The sequence below is a fragment of the Calidris pugnax genome, unplaced genomic scaffold (assembly GCF_001431845.1).
Source record: "Calidris pugnax isolate Ruff unplaced genomic scaffold, ASM143184v1 scaffold18, whole genome shotgun sequence".
NCBI classification, from domain to species: Eukaryota; Metazoa; Chordata; class Aves; order Charadriiformes; family Scolopacidae; genus Calidris; species Calidris pugnax.
In genome coordinates this window covers 13959094-13979319 of record NW_015090812.1, presented here as the reverse complement: position 1 = coordinate 13979319, position 20226 = coordinate 13959094, and the positions used below count along the sequence as shown (strand labels likewise).

Here is a 20226-nt window from a genome sequence, read left to right as displayed (position 1 = left end):
ATTTCATTTGGTTTAAAAATTGCTCTATTCACTCGCCTCAGTGAAACCAAATAGGATTGATTTCAAAACCCAAATCTTATCGGTCCAAGGCTGCAAGAGAATCATAACCACTTTTTTTAACGGAAATTTATGAAATATGAATCTTCTTTAGCTTACTTCTCTGCTACTAGTTTATGCTATTGTGATCCTGACCTCTTAATTCTACATTTGGAGGAGTCATTGTTCTGGTTACAGTACCTCCTGTCTCTGGTATAACTCCTTCCCAGTCACTGGGAAAACCATTTTCTGGTTTTAGATTTTACTTCTCTTTAGCTTATTGTTATGACTAAATCCTACTGACTTTCTTCCCACGGCTCTTGTCATGCTCTAAGTGAAGTGGGAAATAATGCATTCCTTTCTTATAACATGTATCATGCCTTTCTCTTCGTGCCCAAAATAGAGGGAGAAAATACCTAGAAAGGGTTAAGAAAATCTAAAAAGTGCTAGGGATAGGCTAAAGGGGAAGGAGCTAGTGCTGCACCATGTCTTTCCCTGGTGTACCAGCACTGCCTGAAGTGGTATCAGCTGTCAATTATTGATAGAAAAATCTGTTTCCAGAGGGATGACTCTTCAGATAGTTTCAGCAATGCAACATTAACGGTAAGTGAGTTCATTTTGCTACTTCTACTGCAGAATTATTTTAAATGTTTCCATATCTGTGGGAGGTATAACTGTTTATTCTGCAGTATGTAATCTTGTCAGTTAAATCCTTGATAAATAAACATTTTGCACTCTTATTAGTAATTTGTATGCAGAAGAATTTGGTGTATCATCCTGCTAGATGCTGCTGCTAAGTTTTTGTGGTTTTTTTCACTATTGCTCTCAATTGTAGACTATGATAATTGAAATGCATTACCTTTAGTTTGAATGCTTATGCGTTCTACCCACCACATGTATTTTGGAATGAGTTCTTTTTCCAGGATCCTTGCTCCTTTTCTCCATTTTTATGCTCTTTCTCATCCATCCTTGAGCTTGCAGTTTATCTTTCCTTATAATAGAGAACTGGATTCAGGAGCATCTTCTAAATACAGTAAAACTGGATTCAGGAGCATCTTCTAAATACAGTAAAACTTGATCCATTAGCTAAAACTTGATCCATTAGCTAGACAAAATATACTTCTGGAGAACAGCATGAACCTTTTTCTGTGGTGATATATCTAAATATTGCCTGCACAGTAATTCCTGGGTTTTGCCCTGTCATGAGCTATGAAATTGGAAGCATTGCCTCTATACAGCCAAGCAGTTCTGAAAGTGATACCTGAATCTTATAATCTTTGTCAAGAAAGAGAGAAATTTAGAGACAGCACAATTATTTTGAGGTGATCTCTACTGTGGTGAAGACTTGATTTAAATGGACTGTAGTTTTGACATGGATGAGACATGGGTTCATCTTGTTACCAAATTAGTCTGTGTCTTAATTATATTCCTGAATTGTGCCACCACTGGGGCTGTTCTGGAACTGAAATGCTATGATATAAAGTCCACAAAAGTCAATAGAAAGGTCTATGTTTACTTCATTGGGCTTTGGAAAAGATCCTGTAACATATAGCTTGATCTCAATATTATAGACTTGAGACAAATTTTGTACTTTGTGTACATTTCTTCCAAATGATGGAACTGGTAAATTTAATACTCCCTGGCTACAAAACATTCTTCTGTAATGTGAATGGTGTGATATGTCTGAGACACTCAGAAGTACAAAACAATAAACATTGTCATTTTCAGCCTAAGGTAATATGATGATTAAAAAAACCTGTGTGGATCTGTTCTCAATCATGTTTTATTTTGGGTGGTGGTGGTGTGTATTGCTATAAGACATTAATGTATTTGTTTCTTTTCAATATTTGAAAACCAGTTAACTTTGCAGCCAGAAAGTATTTTACTGGGTAAGTTCATGCCTTTCTGCTGCATTAAGAATGCACCTTTAAAAAAAGTAAGATTAAAGCAATGAAAAATCAAATTGAGTGCTGCTAAATGAACTGAATATCCCACTGCTCTAGACTTTGCCTGAGGACTTTTATTTCAGTACACTTTTCAAGCATAGCTCTCAACCAAGACACAATTACTTTTTTTAAAAAAAGCAAACAAACAACCAAAACCCAACGAACAACAGCCCCAAACACACACTCCAGAGCCAATTGCTTTTAAGTGTTAATTTCTGGGAGCTGACCAAGATGGATGAGCACAGGGCTAAATGTGATATTGTTCCAAACTTGGAACTGTGTTGCTACTGTGATTAAACTCATGAAGGCAAACAGGCATGCTTAGGGCAGTTATCTCCTCAGATTTTGGAGTTATTTTAAACTGCATTAAAAGCTATGATGCCATTGTCAGTATGGTCTCTGTATCTCAGAGGCGATGTCTGATTAGTCAGTAAATAAACTTCAGTATTGAAGGGTTGCATCAGTAATGCTGTACTTAGCATTCAGAAGGTACATTATTTGGATCCTATGAGTTCGACCATATCCTAGAAAATTACTTTCTGGTAGGCTATTCTCATGCTTTGTTTTTTTAGGCAAAAATTAAAGATAGTGTGTATAAAAACTGATGCCCTTAATTTTTCTTTCTTGTTTTGCATATTCAAAGTATTCAATTTAGGGTCAATATTTATGGCATGTTATTTTTCCAGACTTTCTGACTACATGCTGTATTTCTCTACAGGTGAGCAGTATATATACAAAATAATCCGATAGTAGGATACTGGAGTCTCATCTCATTGCTGATGAGGGTAGAGTGACTCTATTTAGATCCCCTAAAATGGATAAAAATAGCGTGACACAGAGCGTTTGGAACCAATCCAGCCTTTCAAAGGAATTTTTCTAAATTGGGTCAGTTTCAGTTAGAGAAGATTCTGAGGGCTCGCATCCTTTTGAAACTGCTGATTTTTTCCTGTTTTCATTTGCAAAACTATTTTCAAATCAGTGGTACCCCATTGAGCCCCAAATACGAAGCTGTGGGCAGGAAAGCATGTTTTTGCTGAAATAGTTTGTAGCTGCTGGAGTTTCTGGATGGTTTTATCAGCTGTTTATAAAATATTACTAGCACAGAGTGTTGGTCGCAGTAGTCCTAGTGATACTGTAGGCTAACTGTGAGTATTTCTCACTCATTTATTCTATACGGAATAGAAGTGTACGGCACAGTCATTAAAATATTAAAGGTCTGCCAACTCTCACATAAGTATACAGGTATTCCCAGTGGAGCTGAGCAAATTGGCTGGAAGTGTCAGTATAATGTGACTAGCAATTTGGTGATCGTATATGAGCATCTTTCTTATACTTTTGTGGTCAAGAAGACTTTGAATAGATGTTTCCTGTGAGTGCACTTGCTAGCTTGATTTTTGTTTAATGTTTTCACATCAGGTGCTGAAACGTCAGGCTAAAGTCTGCCAATTTATAGTTCAGGCTGCTGTGGGAGCATCATCCTTGTTGCTAAACTAGAAAACACTGTTACGTGGCAGCATGTGAATTAAGATGATGTAATCCTCAATCAGAGTCATCGTGGGCCATGTGTGATGACTGCAGTCCATGTGTAGAGATGCTGAAATAGATCCATGAAGTAAAATAGGAGATGTAATGGGGCAGACTTCACGTGGGGCTGAGGTGTGGTTCTTGCAACACACAGAGGCTGTAGAAATGGTTGTAACCATATTTGTGTTCCTGTATCCCTGAACTTGAGGCTGTTTTCACACAAAACCATTGCCACCAACTTGAAGCAAGGGAGAGAGAATCTGTTGTGTGAGGGGAAACCTTCTAAATATATCCTTTTTTATTTTTTTATTTCCTTCCCAAGATCCTTAGTAAATCTCCCTCCAGGGGCTTTTTATAATAAAATTGCTATTAGCTTTGTTAAAAGATTAGTGCTCTTTCTGTTACACTAAGGCATCTATGCTGATATATGTAAAATATTAAATTGTCCCATCTTGTAGATCCCTAAGATCTCTAGCTCTTGCTATAGAAATCTTTTGAGAAGTGAATGATAGAAAAAGAAAGGAATAGTTTAATTCCAGCAGTGATTAGTGTGTGGTGTACACAATTTAAAACCCCCTGTGATACATGTTGGTGTATGTTGACATGCTGTAATGAAGAGTGTGGATGGCGCACCACAAAGTCAAAAGCAGAGCAGAGATGTTCCTACACCTGCCACAATTCAGTTCCTTTCCTAGCTCTCTCCAATTTGCACTTTCCCCTACCAAAACCACACTGTTAACGTCAGACTTCACTATTGCTATTACACATAATCATTATTGCCATTATCATCTCTGTTTCTTTCATTAGTGGCCATCACTATTAGTGGCCACTCTCGTTAGTTGTCTCACCGCAAAGAACGTTTGCCCTTTGCGTATGGCAGTCTGCCAGTCAGCAGGGCTTTCTGCACTTGTGGTCACCAAGACAAAGCAAACAAGGGTCCTTCAGCTGTTTCTTTTAAAGGGATTGCTTCATTTTGGGTGAGGGGGGTCCAGCCCTCCTGTGAGTGGTAGGTATCATGCCACTCCGCTGTCACAGCCAGAGGAGATGTGGCCTATGCACTCCAGTGTGTGTTTCAAGGCTGGAAATGCCTAGATCACTCCAATGCTATTTAAAATGAAGGTGGAATGATTGCTGGTGTTTCCGAGGTAGATAGTTACACTAAATAAGGTGGTGAACAGTGGTGAACAGGATTATGAGACCGATATATTGTCTGTGCTTTTTGCTGACAGAGCAGAACATTAAAGCTGATGTTTTTTTAGCAGCGAGTGATGCAGGTATGAGTCTTCTGAAATTAAGATTTTACTGTGTAAAAGCATGGTTGTCCTTTGGTTTGTTTGGGCTATTTTGCCAATATTTTTCCTTGCCATTATGAATGCTAAACCATATTAAAGTTCCCTGCGTTTTATTTATGTTACTGTTTTGTAAGTCATACAAGTTCTTTTCACTTGCTTTTGTCAATTAATATATTTGCTTTGTTTCACTGAACAAGAAAAAGGTACAGACATTGTCCTTTTTATTGTAGTCTTCTAATTCTGTCTTGCTTTCTTTGATGTTCTACTTTTTCAATATTAAGAACATAACTGTGAAACTATACTACTCATTTTGCTAACAGTCTGAAATATGTTATCACATTAAAAAGGGCTTTTGAAGGGTGAGAATGAGCCAACAGATATTCACATTGTGTGCTCTGCTATGAAAGACACTTTGGAGGTCATTTTTTAAAGAGAAAATCAATCTTCAGCTTTGAAAGCTTTGAAATTGATCTATATTTGGCCAAGGATGCCGAAGTTCCTTTTGGAAAATGAATGAACGAGAGGGCAAAAAGAAGCAATATTGCTTCAAGATTATACTGAAAAAAAACCAACCAACCCTGCCAATTCTGTGTGTAATTCTGATCTCTAAATTGTGAATATGAAGTGATTAATTCCTGTGAAATACTTATATTGTGACACTTCCACCATTTTAACAGGTTTTAATAAATTTCCCATTTTCCGAGTCAGGGATACATACTTAATATTTCATTGACCTTTTGTGGTAATAAACAATGAAAAAAACCAACCCAAAACTCTGAAGTGCAATGTCGGGAAAAAAACAGGAAGAAATCTCTCATGAATTGAGACTGCAAAGTTCCCGAGGCTCTGTGCCTGAGCCCTGGAGCTGGCATTGAAGGGTTGTCTTCTGATCAGACTCCAGCCATTTAAGATAACACACTGTTTATGTTCTCCAGCAAAAGATACAGGTTCACGACTGTGACGCAGATTCTTCTTGTGCATTGTGTTTTGAAGGCAGACATGAAAGGGTCAGGATAGTTTATGCTTTCAATATTACTGAATAGGCATTGCAAAATTCTGTTTATTATATAAATTCTGTGTTGCAGAATGCTAAGAATTATTCTGGATGATTATTATTATTAAGGATCAGGATCTCTAGTGGGAAGTGGTAGGTATAAGGTTAAACTCACACTAGAGTCGCTGTAACTTGTGGATTCAGAGGTAGGGTGCTGTTACCATAGCTTGGTTTGCTTGTTTTGCTAGTTTGGTAGTTCAGAGACATTTTGGAAGTTTTAGAAACAATGGACATTTGGATAAACTACTTCAGAGAATTGTTTTACAGAACAGCATGATTCAAAAAAGTTTTAAGTTGTATAAATCATGCTGTTTGTATTCTTGTGTAGCTTGTAGCTGTCCATTTAGCAAATTAAACACCTGAGAACTCTGTACGTTCCCTTTATCTGAAAGAGCTGCTGAATAAACATCTCATTTGACTTCTGAATGTTTTGAACTAAGCCCTAATGTGTATGCATTTTTAAGCCAGCACAGATAGCCTTTTAAAAACAAGCATATTACTTTGACACCTTGAGCCTCGAAACGAGGATTGCTTTTTGCATCTAGAAGTTTTCTGTAGGAGTGAGAACTTGCCACCAAATTGTGTTTTTTCAGCATGTTACAATAAAACTGCTTGGTTGTAGCAGGAACACTTCCACGTAGGTTTTGTCAAGACACATATTAAAAAAAAATTGTCAAAGGGTATGATGCTTTTAATTCTGCAGTTTTATTACTGCAAATTGTTATTAACTTGCTATTTCAGCATGGTAGTGAAGAAGGTATTTTCATTTTTTATCATTTCTGTTAATGTCTAAATCTCATTTTGAACATGCGTTTTATAGTTTAATTCCATATCAACAACAGATTATAGTTTTGTATAACTGTAATAAAGAGCACACTCCTCACTATAGTGTTTCCAGACTTTTGCCCTCTAAGATTTAAGGGAGCAAAACACTTAATTATTTAGGTCAGACTGAAAAATACCAGAACTCAGATGTTTGCTAGGTCAATGCTCTGGAGACTATTTTGACTTCTTTCTTTTTCACATTTCTGTGAAATTTTTGTTATTTTAGTTTTCCAGCTAACTGGGGAGTGGGGATTGCAGTGCTGTGATGTTGTTCTTCCATCCCTATGGTCATCTGCCAAGTTCTGTAACTAGATCTTCAGCGTGTCTCCATTTCAGAGTGAAAGCTCCTTATGTCAGGAGCTTTGTGGATTTTTTCCCAGCTACTGTGCCTTTCCAGACACTTTTGACAGCACTGAGTAAATTGCATTAATGGGCTCAGAGGAAAGCAGTCTGCTAGTTTTAAAATCTATTCTAAAATATTCCACTGTTGGTGAGTGATTACTTGTCTGCTCACAAAGAATGCAGGAAATAAAAATAAAACTGACAATCTAGTTTTTGTTGCGTTTCACCTAGGTAAACACTTAAGAAATGTTAGTTGTCTTTCAGAGGTCTTGTTGTATGTGCCGTGTTTTAAGGACTGAAATAACATTTTCAGTTCATATATGAACTGAATATATCAACATGTAAAGTAAAGCACATGCAGAGCCCATGGAGCTTTTCAAACTGGTTGGCCAGTAGTGTCACAGTGGCTAGAAGGAAGGAAGAGTTTCACATTAAAAACAGTACATAGAGTCTATGCACCACTTTAAGTTTGATTTGACTCCCCCTTCTCTATTTTGATCTGATTAATTCAACCTTTTTCTGGGATGCTTACTCTTTGGGGGGGATGGCACACAATTCCTGTTTAGAGATTAAAAATAACCTTTTCAGCTCCAGGCTGCATCAGTATGTAAAGTAAAGGATCATGAAAGACAGAGGTCACTTGTGAGCAGTGTGGAACAAGTAACTCAGGAAATAATAGAGGGATTTGTTTAAAAATACTTCTATATAATCTGGAAGAATACATTTAGTTTACTAACTTCTTATGAGATACTTAATTTGTGTAGCAGCGAAAAATACTCTTGATTTTTTTTCTTTTCTACAATGTATTACAACTGGTAATGAAGGATCATTCCATTAACTATGAAACCACTTTTCTCGCTGTCCCCCACTCTTCACCCAGGCACCCTTATACCCTGCTCAGACTGTTCCTTTAGATAGACTCAAGCATCTGCTTTGGTCCTTGTATGTGTGCAACACTTCCCTCTCCAGCTGTCCCCCACCTCTGCTGTCCCTGGAGCAAAAAAAAGCTCCTTGTTGTTTGTTTTTTTTGTTGTTTTCATGGGTTTGGTATTTTTTTTCCCCTCTGTCTGTTTCTAGGACAGGATTGTGTGCAGTGAATCTCTCTTGCTGGCTCTCTCACACCTTTGCCAGGCAACAGTAAAGATAACATCTTCTCCACTCCCCGGAACACTTTGAATAAAAGGTGCTTTTTTATATAAGAACGTGCTAACCTGATGAAGTTGCATTAATTTCTACTTCACAAGTCTTTCTCCATTTATAGGTTAACCATTTCTGCTCAGCCATCCTTGAATCAGTATGGGTGAGCAGCAAACCTTCAAACCTTCACCAATTTGCATGTATCATGACTTCAGGAGGGAAATGGTATATACAGCAGGAACTGCAATCCTTTTCTGTCTGACACTGAATTCAGAGATTCCCAATAGGTGACTTATCAAGGTTAACAAGCTCTGTCAGTCCCAGTTTGGAAAGAAAATATTTTCTTCCCTGTTATTAAAAGCAATCTCTTAGAAACAGGCCTTTCAGGTAGGTTACTAGAGAGATATGCCTCTACATCGTTGTAGCTGAATGCAGGTTATAGGTTATGCTTATTTTGTAAGTAAAAACTTGTCATGGGTGTCAGAACTGACTCGAATTTGATGTGTTCATAACCTGACTGCTGCTGGGTGACCCACCCCATGGGCCCTGCAATAAGCTTTGCCCCGTACCTGGCCATTCCCTCGGGGTGGCAGAGGCTGCCGCAGGGTGGTCTGCGCTGCAGGCCTTGGCCCTTCAGCAGGCCTGAGACAGCCCTGCTCTCATGGGAGTAGGGCTGGGCAATAATAATAAATCAAGAGATGTGAGCTAGAAAAAGGTGCCTGGGGAGGGGCTGGGTCAGAGAAGTGTGATTTCTGCCATATAGAAGTCAAAAAGAGGAACGACGTGGGAGCTTATGGCTGCCAGGGCCTGTGGCATTGCAGTGTTGCTTCTTGGTGCGCTCAGTGAGTGCCCCTTGCCTTCCAGCTCCCTCCCCACAGCAGTTCCCTTCATTTTTTGCTCTTAGAGGCGTATTCCTGTCTCTCCCAAGTGACCTATTCCCCCAGTGAGAGAGCTTCCTCAGTAGCCGGGTTTTCTTGTTGCAGAATTGGAACTTCTCGTGGTGCTGCACTGGAAACATACAAAGCATGGAGGTCTAAGCAGGAGAAAGACTACTGCTACCATGGCTTAGCCAACAACTCACAGCTAGTGCTCTGGGTAATGTTTTCCTCTAGATGAGATGCTGTACCTCTCATCTGTCACTAGACATGGTGGGAAGAACAGCTGAGACTGTCCAATTGCATTGAACCTGTACTTGTCCTTGGAAAGGAGATGGTTCTAGTAGGAGCAAAGGAAAAGACTGCATCTTTGTAAAATACTTTGGAAAACTACTTCTAATTTTGAACTGCTGGTCTTTTGGGATTCAGTGAAATGGTTGTTTGGAGATGGGTGACTTAAGAGAAGTGAAGAAATTGTAAAACAGTTTTGAATTATTAGATGCAAACTTAAGGTAGAATACAGCTTAACATCATTGGCATAGGACACTGCTTGTGAAAAGTCAAAATCCTAGAGTAAGTGTGAATACAGAATACACTAATGATCCCTTTTGTCTTTGAAGAATTCAGTTTAAATCAGGATTTAACAAATAGATTGCATGTGTCTTAGTAAAAAGATTTGATGTCCTTAGAGGAATACATGCTTCAGCTGTGATTACAAAAATTATGTCATGCATAATCTTAAAGAAAAGTTACTTCAATGATCACTTAGCAGAGATTTTTGTGGGAGTTTGTCATTCTAATTACTTTTTTTTCTGTATGGCCAAACTACTAACTGTCCATAGAATACTCTAAAGGTGACCATAAATCTTTGCCATCAACTCATGTATGCGTGCTAAGAAGTTGACTGCTTGAAAGTCGTGGACCTTGAGTGTTGGTGCTTTCTGTTTGAACTCGATAAGAGTATTCCTCTCAAAAGAATAGAATAGTTTCTATAACAAGACAAACAGTAATTCAACAGTGCAGTGCAGCTTGGAGCTTTGTTGTCCACCGTCAGAATAAAATGTATTATAGTAACTTTGGGCAGATATTTTTCTGTGATTATAAGCTGAATGAAAGCTCTTGGTTTTTATTACTATATCATAGATTGTAAATCATGCTGTATTATTAAGGACTGGTATTTCTCACAGGGAAATATTAGTTGTCTTGACATTCTTCCAAATTTGTTAAAAGTTTTTAGCCAGTACGGTGGAGGAACGACTGCTAGGCATTTGTGCGTGTGCATAGAAGTCCTTAATTGGCTAACGGATGTACTTCAGTATTATTCCCAGGAACTAAGCATGTCTTGTACTCCGGTAGTATTCTTAGCTTGAGAAACAGACAACATGCAATATTCAGTGAGTCATTGTGCCCAGTACTGCTTTTCCTTCACAGTGGATTTAAGGAGGGTGAATGTTTTGCTTTCCCATCTCTGTGTCTACTTCCAGTAGGCCAGCGGGCAAGAGGCCTTTCAGGCCACTTTCTCAGATGATCTGATCCAAAAAGTTAAATCTGCAAAATGACCTGCCAGTTTTAGTTCAATGTGGGGAGATTTTTTTAGTGAGTTCTAGTTCAGCAAAGTATGTTGCAAGTACGTATGGCTCTGTGTTACTACTGTGCTGTCAAACATTGTGTATAAAACATTTCCTGCTTTCTGGATAAACGCCCAGCGTTGTGTTTTAGTGTCAATTTGTGGCAGTCCAGTAAATGGACATGAGGGAGATTTGGTTGTTTTATTACAAAGCAGATTTTAGCCCTTAGTACATTGGTGGCAGTCATAAAAGAACAGTAATCTGTTCTTTTTAGCCTTTTGTGTTAATGGACTGTTAAGGATAGATTTCTGTCTTGAAAGGAAATAAGATCTTGCAGCTCAAGGTATCTGCTTTTACATTTTCTCACCAAGAGGGTGACTTGTCCAAAATATAGTGTATCTCTTTCTTTTTCTCTCTGATGCGTGCACACACAGACACACACACACAAATAAAAAATGAGGATTTATAAGTAAAGTTTTGGTGATTTTGCTAATGCATATCTTGTCCAATCTTATTGCCAAATATATTTCACATTATAAGTCATGGCTGAATTTGACTTTATGGTTATTTTCTGCTACTTATAGCAGAAGAAATTTCTCATGCTCTATATAAAGCTATTTAAATTAAGTTTTGCAATTGCCAGAAGTGGTAATATAAACTAAGCTAAAGCTAGTGTAAGGAACTTTTGCCATACATATAATTGAAGAAAAGAAATGAAAGCATGAAAAAATCAGTGACTTAGATTGTATACATTTAGAAAACTCATAGATTTGTTTGAGGCAGCCTGCCAAAGACAGCATTAGTTTTCTTGCAGACTTTGTTGTAACAGTGCTGCATGCCTGAAGTAATTTAGCAGTGTCTTTAGAAGTATTTTATTCCTGAGATTTTTTCCTAATATTTTAACCCATTGTTCTTATGTGCTTAAGCTGCACTTAAAAAACTTTTTAATATGTGGGATTCTCACATGTGGTCGTGCATTCATGGAGGAAAAAAACCTGAAATTTTGGATCAGTGTAGACATGAAAAATAATTACTAATTTTAGAAGCTGACAATTTAGATACGTGCCAATCTGAAGTATCTTTAAAGTTATGTCTGCTGTGTCATGAAGTGATCATGAAACAGCAGCCATGTGTTACAAAGTGATTATTGGACAATTTCTTTTAAAAATTTCTTTTAAAAATTTAAAAATAGGAGAAGATTATTAAGGTGATTTCAGTTATTTCCTATTTGGTACCTGAAAACGCATAATACAGTGTGTCTGATTTTAAATTTTTAATTAAACTATGGTGTAAAATTGCTATAAAATCAGAGAGCTTTGTGGAGATAAAGGTTTGCAGTGTTGATTGAGTTCAGTGTTAGCTATTTGCATGTGCAAAATCTCCCATCCGCAAATGAAAATAAGAAAATGAGGTAATAGAATCTCATTTTGAAAATTAATACTGCAAAATTATTTTTCCCAGAAGCAAAACAATTGAATTGTAATGAACAAAGTTTTGTATCTACAATGGCTTGATCAATCTTTTAAAATAAGCATTACTTTTGACTTGTTATTAAAAACATTTCCATATTTAGTTTTCTGCTGTTTATATTTTTTCAGGATTTCTCTATAACGAAGTCTCTCATCTTGTTTTTTTTTTTTTTTCACACAGATATCTATCAGTTCCAGAACTAATATTTGCTACAGCCAGAGACTGAAATGGTATGACTGGAGCTTTAAATAATTTGGCTTTGACAGCTCCATCGTTTTCTGAGAACTTGGAACTGAATTTGGGCTCTGCTTCTGCACTATCCTAGGTTATAATGCCATCCTTGCCTAATGAGGGAGGTATGCTAGTCTTAGATTTTAATATAGCCTATTAATTAATCAGTATGCTTGTACCTCTAAGCAAAAAAGGAAATTTTTGTGGTTTTAGTTTATTTGTGTATGTTATTTGAGAGATAAAGATGTTGATAGTTACAATATTATTTTTCAAAGATAACCATGGAACTACTCCTCTGACCTTGAGTTCGGAACTACCCTATCAAAGCACAATTAAAAGGAAAGTCAGAAAGAAGAAGAAGAACGGAGTGATCACTGCAAATGTTGCTGGCACAAAATATGAAATTGGTAGGAAGCTACATATCTTGTTTCCATCCTAATAGCTATTGACGTGAGTGAATTAATGGACTTTGCATCAAGCTGACAGTGAGATATTTCCAAAGGATTTTCCTTTGTAAGAAACCGTTGTTCTTTTTTTGAAATATTGAGTTGATGGCTTTGGGCACTGTGCATCTAATACTCCCCATTTGTTACTCAAGGAAGGGCCTTGAAATACAAAAAATTAAGTAATCAGAAAGGCTGTGGAAAACACCTCTAATTATAAATTATTCGTGTGTTTGGAAGCTTATTTAAAGCCTTGAAAGATGAACAGTGTAAATTTAATATTAAAAACTCTAATTATTTTACAGAGGTTTCTCAATAAAATCTACTGATGTTTTGTATTTTGATGATTGGGACTACTTCAGAAAAATCTTTTCTCCTAGAATGTGGGTTATGCCTGGCATATAATCTTGCTTCTTTTTTTATATTAAAATAATGTATGCATTTTCTTTTGTAACTACTATGCCTTGACTAAAGAAGTGTTCTTGGCCATTGTCGGCAGTGACACTTACAGTCATCACTGTTTTAAAATGAATATATGTGTAGCCAAGATTAAGCCTAAAAGCCATGCAAATGGACTTTTACTAGATGATTGTGGAATGTCCTGAAACCCTTTACAGTTCCCATCAGTGGTTGTGCTCTGATTCAAGCTTAAGTACAAGGTGCTGTAATGTTGTACTGACAGGTTAGCAATAAACTGACGGAAATATTGCAAGATAAATAATAGCTTGCATGCTAACGTTGTTCTTGGACAAAGGATTGAATATTGGAAGTGTTTAAAATCTTAATTGATTTTTTTTTAATTTTGAAAATGAATCTATTTCCCTAAGTATGTGATTTCTCCATAGTACGTGTAGTAATACGAGAAATGGGATTTGTGAAAACACGCGATGAAGATGAAACAGCTAATCTTATATGGAGTGACTCTGCTGTGCAACAAGAAAAGATTGCTGAACTTCAGAACTATCAGGTAGGGTGGCAGTTAGGATTTCTGACAGGTTTCAGTAAGCTGCTTCACTCTGAAATATTCAGTAGTGTGTTGCTTTTGGTCAGTTACATTGGTATGGAGAGAAAAAAACCCCACAAAACACCACCAAGCAGACTGTGATAAAGCTATACCACCACGTATTTTAGAATCCTATTTTTTCCAGAGCTTTTTGTTCATACCTCTTGGAATGTAGTGTTTAAATATTTGGGGCTGCTCTTTCATGCTTCTCTCTGCCAGTTGGGTGCTGTGAATGATCAGAGTTTGAAAGAAGATGCAAAACATCATTTATCAGCTGCTCATAAGCTCTCAAGCACTAAGTTAACAAGCAGAGCCTCTCCACAGTTTCTGTGAATAAATAATTCCTTTCTTTACCATTACTTTGTGATAGCATTCTTTGTTCCTAGATAGCTTTGTGAGTAAGAGTATGATAGTTGCCTTTCATGTCTGAAATGAAATCAGTGGGCATACTCATGTTGGTGGAGGAGAATGCAACTTAGAGCATCTTTAGTATTGCTAAGAATACATAGTATAATGTAAGATATTGTCTTAAATAATGTATATGTTACACTAATTATGTTTGCCTGTTTATGCAGTTGAATGTATTAAATGATTGTATTAGATATGCCAGTAAAACTAAAAAGTACCAATTATCTTTCTTTTTTTCTCCTTCCTCAGAGAATCAACCATTTTCCAGGAATGGGAGAGATCTGCAGAAAGGATTTTCTGGCAAGAAACATGACCAAGTAATCTTTCTTTTAATATTAAGAAGTTTTTCAGCCATAGTATTTAATGCAGTACAATGCTGAATTATTGCTTGTAATGTTTATTTATTTTTACTAAGAGGCTATGAGAGGACCAAGAATAGTTTCCAAAGTTCCTTAATAACTTTGACTTCGGTGCTGGATCTGTAGCATTGGAGTGGGCTACTTTATCTGTCCAGTTGACTCCAGTGGAAAAAAATGTGACTTCAGATCTCTGTCTATGCATTGTAGAATATAAGAGTGTCTTAAATTATTGTATTACCCAGGCAAATATCCTGTGGTGGTAGAACAGGAAAAATAACTAGCACATGGATGAATATTATTTGTTTTAAATAATTAATGACTATATTTTTCTGTGTATCAGACTTAAAAAATGGGAGCATCTTACTGTTTATATAAGAAATGTCAGAGAGGCTAATTTGTGTAGTTATAAATTCTCATCACTCCAGTGGAATAACTGGGTTCTGAGGAATTATCCTAGCTGAGAATCTGTGAGTAAGACCTGTAAGAAAGCAATGCTAAATAATGATTCAACACCTGGTAATAAGGAGAAATTTAGGGATAAATGTGTGTGAGTATTTTGATTCTTCTAATCTAAATTAGTTTAAAGAGCAGTTCTTAATAGAGTTAATCTTTTGGCCCCCAACAGTACCTACACTGCATTTCCTGTTACCAGAACAGAAGTTGTTTCATATATTAATGTAATTAATGTGACCTCTCCTTTCTTTTTCTCCATTTCCTTTTCTGTTTTGTAACTACAACACATAGGATGTAGAATGTATGGAACTATTATGATGCAAATATTACACGCATTGCTATGGTGTCTATATGTCCTACACGTGGGCCAGAACTTCCTTGTGTCAGTACATGTTACACAAGCACTTTTCACTGCCCCTTCCAGATCTAAACTCTAAGTAAAAGCACAGAGATAGCACATGGAGGCAACCAGCTGTTTGGAGAGGTCCTGGAAACAGTAAACAACATTGGTCAGCTTGGTAGGCAGTGCATTGCAGCAGTTCTGCAGTTTATTTTTTTTAAATAAATATGCAAAATGGACTAAAAGTACACATTGTTTTCAAATACAGTCTGATTATACCTCTTTCAACCTACTGAATTCTGAGTTTGAAACACAGTTAAAAGTACTCAATGCAGAGATTGCACATATTATAGATAAGGTGGGAATAATTTCTCTGATAACTCTGGGTCAGACATATCTATGTTGTGACTTCACTTAATGTCATTAGATGTAGCAGGCTTTTAATCAGTCTGTTTTTGACAGTACTAGCCTCACAATTCAATACTTAGTGGTCATAATTTATAAAAAGCAAATTATATGCCTTGAGATTGTTTGTGAAACAGACGTGTATGTAAAATGACAAGTCAGTTGGGATACATGGTTGTGCAGACTCTTGTCTGTGGAGTGGAGGATTTTGTTCCATACAGCTGCTGTTCTGTCTTAAAATTTGCTTGAGCAGGATGGTGTAGACACACTAATTCTGTTCGCCTGCTTTTCTGCTGCATGCAGGCTATTCTATTCCTGATACTGACTTGTACAGAATAGCTGTGGGTTTTATACCAGTTCATGAAACAACTGCTGAGAACTGGTAGAAAGGAGGCTTCTTTTAATTTTATTTCTGCCTTGGTTGTTACACTGATCTCACCCTTCCATTTTATGCAAGCTGTTGAGGATGAAGCGTAAGAAAAAATCTTTGGCCTTTAAGAGGCAAATGCACTTCAGGAGGAATTGCACTTCAGGAATTCCTCTTACAGCTGATATCCAGGCACTCTGGATCACAGGACAATGTGGTTTTCACATGCAGAAGGGTGGAAGGGAGTGGTGTAATATGTAGTGTGTGTGATATGAAAGAAGACAACCCAGCACAGAAAGTGTAGGGACACAGAGTAAATGAACAGATAGAAACAGGAATGTAATTGAGAACAAAAGGAGACATGAGCATCATTTTCAAGGGCATCAATCAGAACACAGAAAAGAGAGAGGTGGGGAGTAGGGGGGAAGAGGTGCTATTGTAGGGCCAACTAGATCTTAATTTCTGTAAATGATCTCTTAACTTGAAGGTTAAGTGTGGTTATATATTGAATACAGTAAATGGGGGAGAAGGTGTACAGAATGAATGGGAAGGGGAACACACCCATGTATGAGAGAGTCTTTTTTTGCAGCACCTTTGTTATTTACATTAAAAGGTTTGTGAATTGATCGTAGACCAAGAATCGTTTTCATCTATACCTTCCTCCTATCCTCCTTTCATAGTTGAAAAGTCAGAGGATCTTGAAACCTTGACAGTGGAACCTGCATTGTTAGACTGACAATTCATGTCTTTAGTAACCTACGTTTTGTTCAACACCTTTGATTCTGTAGCACAGAAAGCACTCTGAGAAACAAGAGCACAGTCTGACCACATCTATTAGCTAAAATAGCACTCAGAAGAGCATTAATTTGCTGTTTAATTCTCAGACTTCCTGGTAAGGACGGCAAAGGCTACAGGATAGAGCAGCACAGTGAAAAAGTGGTTACCCACAGTAGTGGATAGCAGATGTGCTGGAAAATAGGGCTATTGTAGTGGAATAGATCATGATTCTGCAAGCTACTTGATGATGATCCTAAGCCATTTCTGAATAGGACCAAGTGGGAGAAGAACAGAGCTGAATTCTTTTGTTGAAAGTTTTAGTGGGCATCAGAATTTGTAAACAATGGTTAAGGATTCTTCTTCATGTTATTAAGTGTTTGTAGTCTACGCAGTTATGCATAAGATAGAAAAAGGCATATAGAACTGATGTGCTTGCAGTCACAAAGTAATATTAATATATCTAGAATACCATTCATTGACTAGGGAGTATGTGTATTGAAACCTGTGAGTAATTTAAATGGCAAGTCTCTGTCATGTAGCACTTCAAGATGCATGTGGTAAATAATTTGGAGAGGGATGGAAACTAACGCAGAAATTGCTTTTTTCCTAAAAATTGTGTAATTTCTGCCTAGATAAGCTATTCAGTTAGCAAGGTAATAACATTTGTAAATACGTAGCAGATGGAGCATAGTTTAAAAATATGCATGAATCTTTAATGATAATATCTATTTGGTTTTAAAGAATTTTTCTGAATATTTGGTGGCTTTCATCAAACCAGATTTGTGAAAATAATAGTTACAATGAAGCTGCAGAAGCACTGAAGCTCATGCAGGACTTCAAGACTACTATAGCTATTGTGGCTTCTGCAGAGTGTTTGTTGGGTCCTTGGCTAAACAATTTGGTGACAGTGCATCTATTATACCAGTAGGGATTGGCTACAGTCCTAGCCTTACAGATGTGGTTGGCAGCTCTGGTTTTTTCCATTAGTATTTGAGCTACTTAAAGAAAAAGTGTCTTGTGCTGCATCAGGAATATTACATGGGCTCATAGTAGAAATGAAAAATGGGAATGATATTGTAAGTCTCTTTTATGTTTAAGTTATCCTGATGCTATTAGATTTCATTGCAAAAGGATATGTATACCTAAATCAGTAATTAAAAAAAAGAATTAGAATTCATCATAATGTAATTTTTTAAAAAATCAAAGTTGGGGAACTTCCTGTGTCAGTTAATTTCTTTTAAACAACCAGTCACTTTCTATGGATATTTGTATTTTAGATGTGTCCACACTATGTTACGGAGTAGTTTTGAGTTACCTGAACTAATTTCATTGAGGTTATGTGTGGCGTTTCAGGTATTGTGGTACCTGAAGCAAGCTAGCTGCACCAGTATCAAACTTGGCAAAGACTAAATTTATTCTGCTGGGAACTATGGTATGTCAGTCTGCATAGTATCACCAAGTCCACATTGCTCTATAACTTGGCTGTTAACCAGTATTAAAGCTACTTTGTTTAAAGCTACCCCAGATATATATCTAGCCCATACTGCCAGTCTGGGGTGAGTATATGCTTCCTATCTGCCGGACACAGTGTGGCAGTGTCTGCGACACACGGCTTTGGGTGATGGAAACTTTTACTAACTGAATTTTCTACCGTTTTTCCTCCTCTATTTGTCTTTTCTGCAGAAATAACAGAGCTATAAAATGAAATATGTTCACGACCTCAGCTGTCCCAGCTATTAAAGAAGGGAGATCAAGATTTTAATGCATCCTTTAACCAGATTCAGTTTCAGAGATTGTTCACTACAATGTTTTAACCTTATTTTTGGTTTTGCTCTTCTATCGCAGAATGATCAAGAGTCAACCTCAAGAGTATAGTTTTATTCCTCGAACATGGATCTTCCCTGCAGAATACACACAGTTTCAGAACTATGTAAAAGAACTGAAGAAGAAACGTAGACAGAAAACTTTCATAGTAAAACCAGCTAATGGTGCAATGGGACATGGGTAAGTTGTGTCTTAACTTCAGTCTTCTTACCCATTAGAGGTGAAATCCAATGCTATTGGCAAAATTAATAGAAGCTGTGTATTAGTAAGAAGATTGTATTTCAAGTTGTATGAAGGTTCATCTATTGGATGAAGACTTAAAAAGCAGGAGCAGCTAAAATATAAAGCTGAATTGAAGTGGTATTTTAATGTTGTTCTTAATGTGGCGTAATTAGAGAATGTATTTTCTGATGAAGCTTACATAATTTTTAAGATTAGGATTATTTTTATTGTGAATTTATCTAAAAAATGTAGTTATTACTCTGTTGTGCTTAGACTTACAGGGTGAGATTGTATTGGGCATAAGTGGCAGGGTTTCACTGGCTGTGTGTGGGAGAAGGTTAGGATCTGCCACAGCTCTGAGACCAGCCCAGCCACCCCATTGTGTGCCAAAACTGCAGCCAGTCACAGAAGCACAAATATATTTAAGAGTGGCAGCTACAAGAGTTAGAAGAAACAGAGGAAATGCTGTTGGGGTTGTGGCTGGAGGTGTGCTCTTGGAAGGAAGTGACACCTATGCTGGAGGTGGGACACCCCTGAAGAGACTGTGACCTGCAGTTGAGTTGAAAGAGATTTGTCTGTGACGGGGCTGCACAATAAAAAACAATAAGTTAAATATTGCAATTTCATTCTTAACTCTGTTCTTATTTTTTAGATATTTCAATTGTAGCTTTTATTGCTTTTAATATCAATTCGGATTATGTGCTGTAGTAAAGCTCTTAGTTATTAAAAATATATCAGAATTACTGGAAAAGTAAAGCCCCCAAACTTTTCTGTTTCCTTATTTTTCATCATCTTGATAAGGCCAAAGGTAAGCTGAAGGGAGAGAAATGTCTGGAAAGTACTTCCGTATGTTAGGAGTATTCAACACCAGAACACTGAAATGTATAATAAACAGTAAAGAGTAAGATTAAGGCAAGAAAGCTATGGGAATTCAGGGTTAATAATTATAAATTGAAAAATATTAGCTATTACAGTTATTTAAAAGTCTGTGTGGTTAGGGACTGTGAGTTTATAGTTTGTATATAAACCATTTTTCATTCGGATGTGGGGAAACTGGAATAAAGAAATACCGAGGTTAATCTATGCCATCCTTAGTGGCACCGATCAGTGTCCTGCTTTGCAAACACCATCACTGAGTCAGGTTAGCACTGAAAGTTCTTTACAACCTGTACCTCAGGCAAAAGTTGTGACAAAGAATAGAAGCCTATTTTTAGAGCTGCATGGGGAATAATGACAGAAGCTGGAGACTGGTCGTTCTGCCAAGCAATTTCTAAGTGTAGAGGGAACCCATTATTACAAATTGTTGAATCAAAGGAAGCAGAAAG

General features: G+C 37.0%; 1 protein-coding gene across 6 annotated transcripts in view; it reads left to right on the top strand.

Moving 5' to 3' along the window:
* The window catches only part of TTLL7 (tubulin tyrosine ligase like 7), a 72057-nt gene that overhangs the window by 7307 nt on the left and 44524 nt on the right, over positions 1-20226 (top strand). For 5 of the 6 annotated variants that reach the window (XR_001411649.1, XR_001411650.1, XM_014939329.1 and 2 more), the window contains exons 2-6: positions 12250-12425; positions 12576-12707; positions 13589-13710; positions 14404-14471; positions 18701-18859. Coding sequence is in view for 4 of the 6 variants with exons in the window: in XM_014939329.1 (XP_014794815.1) it covers positions 12401-12425; positions 12576-12707; positions 13589-13710; positions 14404-14471; positions 18701-18859 (506 nt within the window). In the remaining 2 variants the exon portion in view is untranslated. Of the gene's footprint in view, positions 1-8096; positions 8203-12249; positions 12426-12575; positions 12708-13588; positions 13711-14403; positions 14472-18700; positions 18860-20226 lie in introns of all 6 variants that reach the window. The other variant, XM_014939330.1, reaches the window with a different exon arrangement.